This window comes from Puma concolor, chromosome D3 (genome assembly GCF_028749965.1).
Source record: "Puma concolor isolate L17-30 chromosome D3, mPumCon1.1.hap2, whole genome shotgun sequence".
Classification (NCBI taxonomy): domain Eukaryota; kingdom Metazoa; phylum Chordata; class Mammalia; order Carnivora; family Felidae; genus Puma; species Puma concolor.
Genome location: NC_141678.1, coordinates 90,129,620 through 90,145,735, shown reverse-complemented (window position 1 = coordinate 90,145,735; position 16,116 = coordinate 90,129,620). Strand labels below are relative to the sequence as shown.

Here is a 16,116-nt window from a genome sequence, read left to right as displayed (position 1 = left end):
TCTAGTAATATTCCTTGCATACTTTTGTTATTAATTACATGCCTGCCCCACTTTCTTGGGGGTTGTCCTTTAAAAATCTGGGCTTCTGAAGGAATTATCCTCATGTTTGTTTTCTTTTTAAAGGAAGTACCTTAATTGTGTACATTGAATTTTATTTTTAAGAGTCATAGTCTGATTTTATAGTGAGACTTCAAAAAGGGCATGTTGACGATTGAACTGGTAAACAAGTGTTTGTCAACAGTGAATGGTATTTTCTAAGCGTTACTTCTGGAGAGGGCAGGAGTGCCTACAGTAGCCAGTTACACTGATGACTTATGGCGAGACCTGTTTGGAGGCTTGGGGTCTCCCTGATGCCCCCCTTACATGGGGGGAGGTTGCCCCCTCCCTGTGGGTATTGCCTCCCTCAACCTGAGCTCCAGGCTCTGCCTGTGTGGGGGTAAGGGGGAAACTTGTCCAGGCTGGATTGGGATCATCACGTGGGGCTTTTATTTTCCAGCACTCTGCGAAACACTTTATCAGAACGTTAAATTGGCCCCATTTTGTCAACAACTTGTCTGATTGAAGTTGTTCTGTGCCTGACTGGTAGTCAGAATAGCTAAATATGCTCTTGTCCTCAAATCCACCTTAGTTTCTTTCTTTCTTTTTTTTTTTTTTTTAACAGGACGGGGCATTGGGTGATCAAGAAATGAATGTGTCTGGATTTTGAGTACTTGTTAAAAGCGTCTTAGGCCTGACATTTTTGCTTTATAGATGAATAAGCAGAACAGTCTCCACAGTATTTTAATTCTATGGGATGTTCTTTTTGGACTTCGCTACGGTAACTGCAGTAAGATAATGGTGTGTAAGTGGCTCTTCGCACAGATGTCAGGTGTAGCTGTACCTGAAGGTGTGTGGGTTTCCCGCTCTGTGTCCTCTCCAGGCACCGTGTTTTGTAGTTGGCGAGTGCGGGCCCACAGACAAGAATAGAGTCAGCTGCAGTTCATGTGGTGCTGATGTGAGAGATTTGGGAACACTTATGTGGAGTAAAATGATGAGTAAAATAAATTTTGAAGAAAATATGAACAAGTTTTTATGTAAAGGGAGTTTTAAAAATTGCCTACGCAAGGGATTTTGGCAAAATGGTTTCAGATTTACCTAAGATGTACTCAAAGGATCGTCATTTTGCAACTCTTAGCTCACGTACGAAAACTCAGAAATTTCCGAACTGAGAAATACCTTAAGGCAGAAAGCTTGGTGTGAAATGATTTTGTGGGGTGAGAAATGATTTGAAAATGTATACTAGAGAGTGATGTCAGTAGGGATCTGGTTATGCATTTGATAGAAAATGAGTTTGATGGAAAGTCCACGTCCGACCTGGATCAAGGGGACACGTCTGTGCCCCTTGCCGCTGTGGTTACTGCTGGGTAACCCGAGCACTTAGGAACCTCCAGAGTGCCCTGGCATCTCGTCTGGACCTCCTCTGCAGGGGCATTGCCTTCTCCCAGCTGCCTCTTGGCCATTGGCCATTCCGTCCCACTGCACTAAATAGAAATGTGGAGACATGAATTAGCAAGTAATTACACTTACTTATGTACAGCTCACCTTTTATAGTAGGAAATTGATTTGAGCCCCTGTCTCAGTTTCCCCTAAGAGAAGTTTGTTTCTTCCCCGGAAGGAGAGCACCGAGAGAGGTGCCTTAGGCTCACTTTGGCCTCTGCTAACCGCCACTGCTCCTGTGACGTCTCGTCTGGGTGTGATGAGCGGGAGGGACACAGGCTGTGGGTCAGGGCTGAAGTTGAATTCAGCCTTGTGGCTGATTGGCTCTCGAATTTGGATAAATTACTTGGTTTCCTTGAGTTCATTTCTCTGTGACTGAGGCCGGGAAGCACAGGGCGTGAGTGCGTGAGCTCTGGTCGAGGCTGTGTTGGTGCAACCCTGGGTCTCCGTCTCCTCGGCACATACAGGCTGGCCTGGGCCAGATCACTTCCCACTGGGCCTCATGACATTATCTGCTGAGGGGGGGACCATAATGGTAGCTACTTCATGGGTTTGTTGACAATTAAAGTAGTTAATGTTTACGAAGTGCTCCAGTGATGCTTAACACTGCACAAACAATATTAACTGGTTTTCTTCATTTTTTTCATTATGCAGGGAATTTTTTCATTTTATTCTCTTTGTGCAAACGTTGCATGTTCATGGTAGAAAAATTAAAATGTGGAAAAGGAACATACAGTTCCGTTGCTGTTGGCATTTCTCTGTGTGTGTATGTACATATACTTCCTTTCCAGCCTTTTAAGAAGTGTACGTATTTAAAATAACACAATAGGAGTCACTTTGTTATTTTTCTGTAATCCCTTATTCAGTGATTACTGTAGGAAGACAGTGGTTTGGATGATGTCAAATGACAGGAGGTCACTCATTTTAACTTGACCGGGGGCAACAAGCTTTTCCTTTTCGTACACATTTCTGGGGTCAGTGGATCTGGGACACTCCCCTCAAACCACGGTTCACTCTAACACGTGAATGACTGTCAGTGTTCAGTTTGCTTTGTTCATGGAATCGGACTAGTTACAAACGATTGTGCATCTCTGATTTAACGTGTCACTTCTGCAGGCACATGACTGTGTCTTTTAGTTAACGACGTTCCTCTTCTCCCCCAGTTTTCTTTGGATCAGGATCTATTCAGCGGCCTTTTCACCTAAAAGATCTAATTGGAAAGTTAATTCAGTGGAGAAGACCACTGGATCTGTGAACGTGCTGTCGGTTAAGGATAAAGAAGCTGGGTACTGGAAGAAAGAGTATATTGCAAAGCAGAGAGCACGTGTGAGAGCAGCGCTCGCCCAGGTGCTCAAGCCTGTGAACCCTTACACGGGCCTGCCGGTGAAGACCAAGGAGGCCGTCAGGTACACAGCTTCCTCCCGAGCTATGGGCACGCTGGGTGCTCGAGGGTGCTGTTAACATCTGCACGTGTGTTGCTTTAGAAACAGTGATGGTGTGAGCTCAGAGTATTGCACATTTAAGGACATACGTGCAGTTTATACCGTGAGGGGACTGTCTCTTGGTATTTTCCTGTGTTTCTGTGCATCCATAAGTTATATAGTGTTTTCCTATTTCACATAAACGGTCTGATGTGTTCATGAAAAGCAGAAATCACCTAGTCATCTGCTGCAATAAAGCAAGAGCATCCAATGCGTCCTTCCTTCGGGGAAGAACTTTGTCTCATGTATGTATTGCCAGTTCCGAGAACACAGTAAATGTTCAATGAGTGTGTTAGGTGAGGAGAAAAAGTCTAAAGAGAGGACCATTGACGGAATGAAAATTTATGTCAGGCACTTTCTGAGGACTTTGGCTTTGGCTTTTCAGGAACTAGATACTTTAGAGATGATACATGAAATTGACTTTAGCATTTTTTATTTCTGCAATGAGGCCAACATTGTTAGCTTTTCTTTCTCCAGAATATCTGGTTTAGGTTGGGTAATTATATTGAGAGAAAAAAATGGAAAAGAATACATCATGGAGCACATTGACCTTTCCATAAATGACTCATCAGTGACGATTATGTGGTATGGCAAAACTTGGCCCCGGCTGGCCACATTGTCAACCCTAGATTTGTGTGGTGTGACGCCAGTTTTTATGGACCAGTCTAAAACCCCCTCCAAAAATGGGTAAGTATTAATTCTACAGAAGCTTTGGGTGAGAACATCTTATATGTAAATACTAGTTATTATTATTCTTTTTAAAAAAAATGTTTATTCATTAGAGCACGTGTGCATGTGCAGGAGGGGCAGACTGGGGCCGAGAGGGAGGGACAATCCCAAGCAGGCTCTGTGCTGTCACCACAGAGCTCACTGCTAGTCTCCGACTCATGAATTGTGACATTATGACCTGAGCTGAAATCAAGAGTCAGATGCCCAACCATCTGAGGCACCCGGCTGTCTCAGTTGTTACTATTCTTGCAGTTTAAAGATACCGCCAGTGTATTTTAATTTGATTGCATCTTCAAGACTTCTCTCGCATTCTGGATCACTATAGAAGAGAAAAAGAATGGATTCATCACATTTATGATTCGATCTAAATTTAAGTTCCTCATATCTTGGTTGTCTGTAACAGAGAATAATATTCTAGTTAACAAAGAGAATAATGTTCTAGTTAACAGAATTCCTAGGTGATTGATAGCTAACCTTTTGAGCTTTTTAGTTTTAACCATTTTGAATCAAAGGTATATAAAACTATTATATCTGGGGCGCCTGGGTGGCTCAGTCGGATGAGCGTCCAACTTCGGCTCAGGTCATGATCTCGCGGTCTGTGAGTTCGAGCCCCGCGTCGGGCTCTGTGCTGACAGCTCAGAGCCTGGAGCCTGCTTCGGATTCTGTGTCTCCCTCTCTCTCTGCTCCTCTCCCACTCATGCTCTGTCTCTCTCTCTCTCTCTCTCTCTCTCTCTCTCTCTCTTTCAAAAATAAATCAACATTAAAAAAATAAAAAAAACTATTATATCTTTCTTTTAGTAAATGGTACAGTAACCATAGTTTAAACATTAGGACATACAGTACTGCTTAGTTATTTTTATGTGCCTCTCTGTTGAACTGACCAGATGTGTGACCTTGTGCAAGTGGCTCAGCCTTTCTGTGCCTCAGTTTTCTCATGTGTGAAATGGGGTGATGATGACGATGGCGACGAGTATTTAGCACGTGTGGCTGCTGTGAAGACCAGAAGGGGCATCAGATTTGTGTGTCCTTATGTTCTGTCCTGAGGGGCTCTGTGCTGCGTCCATGTGTATTCGAAGTCCGTCCTGCTCACTCTTCTTGCCATTAGTCACTTTCTCCTAAGAGCTAGATGCTGCCAGCTGCGGTGTCTTCACTTCCCGAGCGAGCAGGCGCAGCTTTACATCGAACGCATGGAAAACATGGGTTGTAGCTGCCTTCTCCAGGCTTGGTTTCCTGCCCTCAGCAGCCCTCTCCACGGCCCTCCATCCTTGCACATTGCAGTGCATTTACCACGTCACTGTTCCTGCCAGCCCGTGCGCTGTGGCTCTACCTGTGGCTTCTCTCACCCGTGTCCTTGTGATGGCAGGTGTCGTCCATGGCAGGACAGCTTTCCTTAATGGCTTCCCTGGACTCTGGACTCATTTTTGCAGCTTGGTAACCAGGACCTTGTTTTTCTTCTGCAATCTGGGGCTGGTCCTTTGAGGATCGTGTCAGTGATCGTGCTTCTGCTTGTCATGCTGGGAGTGTGAGGGCGTTTCACTTCTTAGTGTTGGTGAAGCCAGGTTTTATCGTATTCTGAAAATAGCCTTAATGCTACGAAGGATAACATGTGAATTATCTTCCCTGATTATATTACTGAAGGTATTTTAGCAGCATGTTTACTTAAAAAAATTTTTTTTATGTTTATTTATTTTTGAGAGAGAGAGAAAGAGACAGAGTGTGAGTGGGGGAGGGGCTGAGAAGGAGACACAGAATCAGAAGCAGGCTCCAGGCTCCGAGCCATCAGCACAGAGACTGACGCGGGGCTCGAACACACAAACTGCGAGATCATGCCCTGAGCTGAAGTTGGACGCTTAAACGACTGAGCCACCCCGGCGCCCTGGAAGCTTGTTTACTTTTTAAAATGGGACCTCTATTTGGATAAATCTCTGAAATTTCATATGCTATCATGATGGACACTAGATTTTTCTAATGCGGTATTTAGGTTTTATGCACTATGAAGTTATGTTTGGAGAATCAGTCTATAATCTCTGTACTAATTTGACTGAACAATATGTTACTTGGCATATCATGAAGTATTGTTTATATGCATTAGGACAACATTGTTAACGTCAATTAAGATGGTCACGGAAGACGCAGTGGGTAGTGTTGAACAGTGAGGCTCGGTTACAGATGCTGTGCTCCTGACAACTGCCATCCAGGTCGGGAATACTGGATTCTGTGCGGTGACAAATGCTAGAATTCATTGGGAAAATTGATTTCATGTAATTTATTTCCATTAAAACTCAGTGGACTTCAGCCAGCATTTGATAAACTGTGGAGAAGAGACACTAGAAGTGTTTTTTAGGAATTTGTTTTGATGGGCTCTTTTATTGCAAGTTTGAAAGCAAATGTGTTTATCATGCAGAAGTACAAATCATCGTGTGCATCTGTGTGACAGCAAAGGAAAAACTTGGTTATTTGGGTCTGTTTTGTTTCCTCCATGAGGATTTTTTCAAGAACAGCGAAAGCCTTATTTGTGTAATTTGCAGTTTGAATTTCCCTGTAATTTATACCTTTCTAGTCAGCTCATTAAATTTTCTGTTCTGGAAATGTTCTCCGTTCTGTGGTTTATGCTATACCTCCCCAAATTTGGGAGGAATGTTGAGTAGGTATCAGCCTTAGTTTCTCTCTCTTTAGCCTGTGAGGCCAAGGCATGTGGGGACTTAGCCTGCTCTCTGTGGAGTCTGCTTGAACGGCTCTTGAGCCATGGTGACGACTGTCCCTACTTAGGACACATTGAAGAGTGTAAGAGGAGGGTTTTCACACCTCCGCCCGACCTCGTCTGTCTGCACTGAGAATCGTGGTGGCAAGGACTACCGTTTCTGAGCACCTTAGGGTTGGCTTTAAGGTTTCAACTCCAGTTTCCCTGAGGCCATACTCATGTTCCTAACCGTGTGGCTTCCTCCCAGTGTATTCTGTCTATGCGGAGTATACTTTGAGATCGTATGTCACACGCATGTTCACTGACCACATCCCCCAGGCAATGTAGTTTTCTGTGCCAAAAGTCCTTTGAAAATTGAGGGAGGAACCAAGGTAGTCTGGAAGCTTCAGGTCTTCCTCCCACCCCCATGCCTCCACTTTGAAACAGCTGAAGTCCTTCGTTTTCTGATTCTTTTACTTAATGAACATTTGAATACCTGTCTCCTGCCAGCGTGTGTCTTAGGTGCTGGAGGAGAACGCTTGGATGCCATGTGGCCACAGCTCCTTAGGGACTTTCCTCAATGCTGAGCTATGCTAATTGACCACTAAGATCTCATCTCCTTTATAATTTCCTGAACTATCTCTAGGTCCTTGGAAAGGACATCTATGTTTACCATTATAGTGCTTCTAGAATGTTTCATTCGTTTTTTTTTTTTTTTATATCTCATGATGAATAGCAGAGTTGTGTTTCCTTACACATCTGAGTTATTACTTACTCTCAGATAGTAATTCTAATATAGAGTTCACAGTGGATCTCCTCCGTGAAAATCCTCAGGGTTTTGGACTAAATTCGTTTTCCAATATTAAAATTTTCACTCTCTCTGAGTTATCCTTGATAATAGCTTTAAAAGGTATATATCTCTGCTTCCAAGAGCCTACTGAGACCACCTGCTCTTTTTTGTCACTTAAAAAATATTTCATCTTTGCTTATGCCTTAGTTTCCTTAACTAGGGATACATACAGTTACAATAATATGAGAATCTACTTTTTTTTAAAATTTTTTTTTAATGTTTATTTATTTTTGAGACAGAGACTGAGCATGAACGGGGGAGGGTCAGAGAGAGAGGGAGACACAGAATCTGAAACAGGCTCCAGGCTCTGAACGGTCAGCACAGAGCCCGACGCAGGGCTCGAACTCATGGACCACAAGATCATGACCTGAGCAGAAGTCGGACGCTTAACCAACTGAGCCACCCAGGTGCCCCGAGAATCTACTTTTGACTGTAGCATTGTGCTGGGCTCTGAGGGGAGGAGAGCAGAAGATGATTGTTCCTCACCCTCATGGTTCTTCCACTTCTGACTGGAAGTTGAGTTGACACTAAGAGTGAGGAGGAGGGGAAAGAAACATAGTTGGGCGAGAAATTTGAGTGTATCCATTTTCCTTTTATTTACATGAATGGTTTGCATCCCCTGACCCTCAACACACCATTCATTAGCAAGGTGCATGTTATTAGCATGCTCTTCAAAAGTACTTTTAAATACACTCAAGAGAATTGATAACCGCAGGTGTGAAAGCTCATTTCTCTCCTTCCTTTCTTTGGCATGGATGTTCAAAGACCTCGGTGGCATTCTTTAATTGCAAAGTACAATCTGAGTAACTTAACCGAATCCACCATGATTGGCGGGGACAGACTCCTTCGGATCTTCTGCCTCTGCCCAGGCCTGCTGGTGGGGCTGTGGAAGGTAAGACTTGGGTCCCTGCCTGTGTGATGCCACCTCCCTGCCCATTCCACATTTACTCACTGCTGTGCGTGACACCAGATGTGAGGTCCTGAAGACTCTTCACTAACGGCATTAATTCTCTGTTACCAGTTTTGCTTTTCTAACTAAATGGCCCCTTGTTGTGTGGAGGCGACTCTGTTCTCCTGTTGTAGATGACAAGCTCCCTGTTCCTGCCTGGATGCTTTTGTTCACATTAGACCGTTCATATCCTGAAAAATCTCACCCCTTCTCCTTCCAGTCAGTCCGTCCTCCTTCCTTCCTCTTTCCCAGCCTGCGTCTGCCCAAGTCTCTCCTGCGTGTTTAACCCAGTCTCCCCTGTGTTTCTGATCCTGTAGATGTGGCCTTGAGTGTAACCTGCCTATCCTTTCCCAATTCCTCTGGAGTTATTTTCTGGGCAGTCACTCCAGTGAAGAGCAAACCAGTGTGATGTTTCTCTGTACACCACACGTGTGTTGAAATCTGTGGCTTTGGCCTGTGGGTGTTGTAAGACAGAAGTCCACAAATGTGATTTTGAGGATAACAGCACGCGTGTGTAAACAATGACTAGATGGAACCACGATCAACGGCATCATTCTCTTGACATAGCTTTGTCTTTCTCAACCTGCTGAGGCAGTCACTGTCCCTGTGCTCGCCGCACGAGGGTGACTTGTGGCCTAGGTGCCAGTTTGCTTGCTGGCTGTTTCCTTGACTGGGATTCACCAGTCTGTGCTGGCCTGCATTGTTACAAGGACGCTGGTCCGTCCGATTGTCCTGGCTGCCTACTGCTGGGTGGTGCCTCAGGTCGACCTTTCTGGGGCAACTACACCAGTCAGCGTCGGCTGTGAGCTTGGAGAGAAATGGATGTCTGTTCCTCTATAGTCACGTTTTCTGCTGCTCAGCCTGGTGGGTGAATGTTTTCATTCCCACTGGCTTTGTCAAGTCAACAGGTTCTCAAGAGAGGAATGTATCCTCATGGAATGCCACTCATGTTACGTATCTGTGGCATTACCCTTGTATGTTTGAGGGTCTTACCAGTATCGTCCCTCTGTAGTTCCAGAACCTGGAACTAACAATGTATATTGTCACAATCATCCTGGCAGAGTGTTTTGATATTTCACAAGTGCTGGGTTGTTAATCCTTTTGGTACCGCACGCACTGCACGTTTGGGTGAATTGTGGCCCTGCTGTCAGTTGACAAAGAAGTCTTATTGGATAGTAATAACGTATTAGCAGCAAGAATGCGTTGGTACTGGGGTAATCTTAACAGTTACAAGAAACTGTCTATCTGTAAGATGAATGTGCTGCGATCTTCACAACGACCTGGTGAAAAATTAAAATATTTCTGTTGAAAAATGTCTTCTTTCTAATTAACTTTTCAGAGGGAGGAAGAACTGGCTTTTGTTATGGCAAATCTTCATTTCCATCAGCTTGTGGAGAAGAGCACATTAGGCTCCGCCACTGTGTATGTATTTCCACGTGGGTCTATTCACGTTTTGTACAATGTGAAGGATTAGAAGTTGATATCATCTGAACATACTGAGAATAGCTACAAAGATACTCTGTTTTTAATCAGTAGACACAAGCCAACGGGCATAATTACTTAGCTGTGGCTAAAATAATTGGGTTATTCGTGAGTACATATTTGCTTTCTTTGTTCCGGGTTAAGGATTTTGTGCCGAGTGGGGGCAGGATGGGTCCATCACTGCAAGGTCCCGGTGCATCAAGGTGCTCGCTGTGCTTGGCACTCTTGTGCCTTTTCGTATCTTGCAAGGCCTGCAGTTGTGGTTTGCTTAGCCCGGCACTGTGTGTGTCTCTCCATGAATTTGCAGCTCTTCAGGTGGGGAATATGCTTTTCATTTCACTACAGCTCTCAGATCTTTTTTTTTTTTTTTTTATTACCTGAAAAGGTAAAGCTCTGAATGCTTTTGAGTTTGTTACCTTATGTAGTAAGGTTTTTCTTATTGAATAAAACTTGGTTCGTCATAGCATTGGGTCTTCTGCCCGACTTCCTGACCTGTAGGTCTGTTCTTTGGTGCATTTTCCTGCTGAGCAGCTCTGTCCTCTGGTGACCTCTGTCCTCCAGTGACTGAGACCGCCGAGGAGCAGGGGCACCTCCTAGAGCCGCTGCGCTGGGCAGATCCCAGAAACACTTCTGCCCATGGGTACCTACGGAACTCATGCATTTGCCCATTTTTAGAGACGTTTTAGAGAAGTTGGTGAAAGAAGCACAAAGTGTTTCTTTTGAGTTCCTGGTGTAGAGGATGACTGGGAGGAACCTTTTTGAGGATTGACAGGAACTGGTGTTTAAATGGATGCCGATATTTTTAGAGTATTTTCAGTTCAAGCATTTTGTCTCTGGTGTTGACAAACCTGTGTGTATGTTTTGTTTTGCTTTTTAGCCCCTACGAGCTACCTCCTCATACCCCCCTTTTGGATGACAACCCAGAGTATGGACTGCATGGCTACCAACTCCATATTGATATGCACAGCGGTGGAATTTTCTACCTGTGTGGTACATTTCGCAATCTCTTTACCAAGAAAGGTGAAATAATTGAGTTTTTGCTTCAGTATTAAGTTAAAAGATTAGAGACAGTAGGGGACCAATTTTTATATCTGAGTTAAGAATAGTTTCTTAACTGATTATCTGTTGGCTCTCTGTCTTCCTAGACCCATACCTCATTCTAGGACTCGTGAAATACCGTGGCTGGATCTAGTCTCTTTAGCTTCTGGCTCCTCATCACCATCTCTCTACCTTCTGGAATATTCTCTACTCATCTTTTCTGCTGATACTTCCCTTACTGTTTTGCCCTGCCTTGCCTCTTCCCCTGCCCGAAACTTCTTCCCTTCTTTCTCCGAGGAACTTGGTAAACTTGCCCACAGAGCCAGTGTATCTCCTGCCCAGGATAAGAATAAAGAGAAACCACCCTTCTGCATGTACTGCATCCATGATTATCATGCTTACCAACGCTGAGACAGAGACTAGAGTAGGCAGTGAAGGGAGGGGACCTCAGCCAAGTTAAAGGGAAGAAGGAAGTTTGGTGTAAAGAACTGTATGGATTCAAGTTTCACATTTTTGGTGATAAATTTCATAGGGGAAATTTTATACTCCTTTTCTGAATACCCTGTTCCCCCAAATTGTTTCATCTAATAGATTTGGCATCCATTACTAATCCCCTGCCTACGTCAATTTCTTTTAGAGTTTAGAAAATGGTGATTTTCTAATTATGTCAGTATTTCCACGTTTATTAGCTGAGGTTTTGTAAAATACTTCCCCGCATCAACTAGTGAACTCCTGGAGTGGCAGGGTAAATGCTTTAATCCTGTCTCTTTTGGCCACCAATGTTCAGATTAAGAAATTGATGTGATCTTTACCTCCTGTGGGTGGAAATTATTTTGGGTGTGCTCCCTCTCTTTCTGTCTTTGTTGTTTAGTGCCATTGTGGATTTTTTTTTTGTATTAAATAACTTTTTAAAATGTTTGTTTATTTTTGAGAGAGACAGACAGGCAGACAGACAGAGTGGGAGCCAGAGAGGGCCAGAGAGAGAGGCAGACAGAATCTGAAGCAGGCTCCAGGCACTGAGCTGTCAGCACAGAGCCCAGTGTGGCGCTCGAACCCGCAAACCACGGGATTATGACCTGAGCTAAAGTCGGATACTTAACCAACCAAGCCACCCAGGTGCCCCTTTATTTAATAATTTATAGATAATTATAGACATTATTCTTTTTGAGGCTAAAATTGTCCTTCGTTTGATCAGTGGGATCTAATCCAAGCTGGCTGCTGTGTGCTTTTGATACAGCTCCATTAGTCTGAGTCTTTGCTTTTTGACCCAGGGTATCTAGGTTTTTCTATGCTTATTAGCATTTCTATTAGAAATACGTCACATCTATATATTGACCTGAGGTGAATTGACAACCTTTATTGTTGAATTGTCATATCCAAGAATGTGGTATGTTTTTCGTTTTGTTCAGAGATACTTTTATGTCTTTTAGGGTGTTTCAGAATTTTCTTCATACTAGTTTTGCTTATTTTTTATTTAGGTCTTTAGTACTTCATTTTGTTACTTCTTTCCCATTGTATCTTCCAGTTGGTGTGTAATATTTGGTGTGGGTTTGGTCCTGATCTCATAGAATAAGTGGAGAAGTACTCCTGCCTCTTGAATTTTTTGGAGGATTTTGCATAGAATTGGTAGCATTTCCTCCTTAAATGGTTGGTGGAATTTACTCGGGAAGCCATTAAGGCTTGGAGTTTTCTTTGTGGGAATGTTTTTAACTACAGTTTCAGTTTCTCTTATAGACATAGGGGTTACTTAGGTTATCTGTTTCTTCTTGTGTGAGCTTCGGTATTTTGTGTCTTTTAAGAAATTTGTCTAAATGTTAACTATGTTAAGATGGCCCAGTGGGTTAAGCAGTTTTTTTTTGGCCTGCTCCTTCTATTACAGATTTCTCCGTGAATGTTGACCAAATGGTGGACACCTATATCCATGATCTTTTTTTAAAAAAAATTTTTTTTTTCAACGTTTATTTATTTTTGGGACAGAGAGAGACAGAGCATGAACGGGGGAGGGGCAGAGAGAGAGGGAGACACAGAATCGGAAACAGGCTCCAGGCTCTGAGCCATCAGCCCAGAGCCTGACGCGGGGCTTGAACTCATGGACCGCGAGATCGTGACCTGGCTGAAGTCGGAGGCTCACCTATATCCATGATCTTATTAGAGATTGCAAAAATAATGTTTCCCTAGTCCTATTCTTCCTTCTATGTCTGTTATCTGGAGTTCTTCTATAAAGAAGAGTTTTCCCTTATCAACTATTTACTTAGCTGAAGTACAATTAGTACGGATAAGGCAGGGTCCATGTTTGAGCCTTTCTCTTTATTTATAGAATAGTGATTAATGCTCTAACAGTCTTCAAAGATGACTTAGAGGTTTTTGTGGGAGGGGGTAGTGTTACTGTGAACTCATGGGTGGAAAAATGTAGTCTATTTTCAGTCATTACTCCTTTTATAGTTATTGTGCTGTGCAAATTGTCCTGTCATGAGTCATCCTCTTCTGTGTTCTTTTAACATGACTCTGGTCATCTCTGGTAGCTTGCTTGCGTTCTAACACGAGAAGAGACCTCAAGCTCATTTTACCCATTTGTTGCACAGATCTGGAATTATCCATTTTTCCTAGGAGCTCTGGCTCCTTTTAGTTCCCACCACACTATGGTATTTAGAAGCCAAAATCTGGATCCTGGAGATGCACCTTGCTCTCGGGTTTTTATTCCTTTTAGGGTTTTCAGCAGGCAGGGCTAAGAAGTTTGCAGATTTTTGTAATGTGAAGAAGCATATCATGGATATGTTTAAATGAAATATTTTAAGGTTTTTAATTAGCTTCTTTGATTATACTTGTATCTCTTTTCTCACACCAAAAGTCTTTGTTGCAAACAACATCAAAATATATAATAATTTAAAAATAACGATATTGTTACTAGTAATGAACCCATTGAATGTTCTTTTAATTAAGATTTTTTTTATGGTTCTTTATGGATTTAAGTTACATCATGCCAGAGGGTTCAATCTCCTAAAATAATTATTCTCCGTGTGGCTGTAATGCCACTATGACATAAAATCAAAATGATTTTTTTCAGGTGATTCTTTATTTTTCAGGATTGCTATGCTTCTATTTTTACATTAAAAAATTTACATCCCACATTTACATGGTTTATAGTTGAAACTATAAAACAAGGAAGTTCAGAGGTTTACTTCTATCCTTATCTTTCATCCCTGCTCTCTCCCTTCCCCCAAAGGTGACCCTTCATGTCAGCCTATGGCATATCCTTTAAGTGCTCTTTTCTGAATATATAATGCTATACACCAATGCATTTATATTTCCTCCAGTTTTTTTTAAGGAGGCATATCATATAAGTTCCTTGCTTTTTTCCCATTAGTAATATATTCTGGAGATTACTCATTAGAATGACAGAGAGATTTTTCTCATTGTCTTTTTAAACCAGCTATAGGTAGGTAGTTTGGTAGTTTGTTAACAGTTTCTTGCTGTGGTTTCTAGTCTCTGCTCTTACAGACAGTGGTATAGTAAATTGCCTTGTTCACACATCCTTTTATATTTTGCCAGCTTGTCTCTGGAGTATTTTCTTAGGAATAGGACTGCTAGATCAACGGGCGAATGTACATATAATTTTGAAAGACACCATCACATTCCCCTCTATGAGGGCTTATTTCTAACTTAATAGGGATAGGCAGTTAATAAAATGTTTTGTTACCAGGGATGTTTGTTCTAGGTTTGATTATGTGTTCATTCAAGGCATTTGGTTAAGGAACTTTCTATTCCTAAATTAGTTGGATTTTTTTTTTTTTAATTGGGAATGGTGGTTAAAAGTTGTCAAATCCATCTGTGGGCAGCGATCGATGATCATATGGTTCTTCCTCCTTTATGCTGTTAATGTAGCAAATTCTGTCAGTGTATCTTCTAATGGTAAACGCCCTGGAGCCCCTGTGATAAGCTGCTCATGTTGTATGTATACTTCTTTTTAAGCTACTGGCTTCACTTCTTTGGTATTTAGTGTTTTTCCATTTACGCTCACAGATTAGAGTACTTATAGTTTCCTTTTTTTTAAACATGCTTCTGATGTGGTTATAATGAGGTTTTCTCCTTTTCATTGAATCATTTTTTAGTATTTATATGATTTCCTAGAAAATCACCTGTTTTCTTTAGGTTTGTTGTGATCTTTTTCAAGCTTTTTGAGTTGGCTGCTTGGGTGGTTTAATTTTCAGAGTTTCTTTTTTTTCTTTGGTGCCCTTTCTGCCATGCCCAGAATCTTGGAGTCTCTGAATCAGGGAGGAACTGAAAGGTGATCACGAGCTTGACTTTGCCCTGCAACCTCGGATCTGGGCCCTGCCCCAGGAACAGCCCTCCCAATTTTATGAAGGTGTGAGAGTTCTGCCTCTCTTCTCTCTACTTCAGCCCTTTTAACTGTATTCTGTTATTTGAAATAGAGAATAAAATCTCCTCCCTCTTTCTGGTATGTTCTTTTGAGGGTGCTACTAACGGGCCGCAGTCTGTACCCAGGGGACAGCATATGCCCTCTGGGTGGTGTTAGTGGGGAACTTGGTCTCTCTCCCTCCCATGGCTCCACCCTTATGGCCTCAAGCGCCCTCTCACTTCCAGCCTTTCTTATCTAATACAATGTACACTCTCCTTGAGCGCCTATTGTAACCCCCAGGGATTAGGTCTGTTAGGTCCCATCCGTCTTAGGGGAGAACTTCAGAGAGAGGACTCGCCCTCTCCTAGTTCTAAACAGCATAACCTTGATTAAGCTTTGTATGCATTCTTTATACCTAAACTGTGCCCTCAGTAAGGATGATGGTGTGCAGAGAACACTTGTGAGTGCTTGTTATGGGTTCTTTCTGCGTGTTTTATATTTATATTCTTCAACTTGATCTTCATAGCGAGCTTGGGAATTGGGTACTGGTTCCGCTCCCGTGTTATTGGTGAGGTGGCTGGAGCTGGTCGTGTAGGTCCATCCTCTAAGTCTGTGTAGCTCACGCACAGGCCGGTCTCCACAGCATGGGTCTCAAGCACAGGGCTGTGCCGGCTTCTGTGTATTTGTACTTTTCAGTGACATGCTTCTAGAATCCGCGTTCCTATGTGTGTGACTCGTGTGTCTTTTCGAAGTGTTGGCATCACAGGGGTGGTCAGGAAGGGCCCTCTGTGCAGGCTTGCGGGAGCAGCCTTGAACCACTTCCCGTTCATGACACTAACTCGCTGGGGAGGCCGGACAATTAGTACAAGACGCAAGAGACTGAGTAAAACGAAGGAGGGTGGGGAGCTGAGCTTTCATCTGTTTTCACAGTAAGAAGACAAATTTCCTCCTGAAGGAGACCACTCAACCGAGATGCATTTCCTCTGTGTGTGGTTCCGTGACTAGGAACCAGCAGAGGGCGCTGTTGCCATCGGTGTCAGCTTGCAGTTTAGCAACGTGCAAGCTGGAATGTCC

The 16,116-nt window shown here is 42.9% G+C and overlaps 1 protein-coding gene across 1 annotated transcript in view; it reads left to right on the top strand.

Annotated features, from left to right (window-relative positions):
- The window catches only part of FBXO15 (F-box protein 15), a 49,673-nt gene that overhangs the window by 11,621 nt on the left and 21,936 nt on the right, over nt 1-16,116 (top strand). The window contains exons 4-8 of the mRNA XM_025931374.2: nt 2,640-2,882; nt 3,435-3,644; nt 7,982-8,108; nt 9,505-9,587; nt 10,525-10,667. Of these exons, the coding sequence (XP_025787159.1) occupies nt 2,640-2,882; nt 3,435-3,644; nt 7,982-8,108; nt 9,505-9,587; nt 10,525-10,667 (806 nt within the window). The remainder of the gene's footprint in view (nt 1-2,639; nt 2,883-3,434; nt 3,645-7,981; nt 8,109-9,504; nt 9,588-10,524; nt 10,668-16,116) is intronic.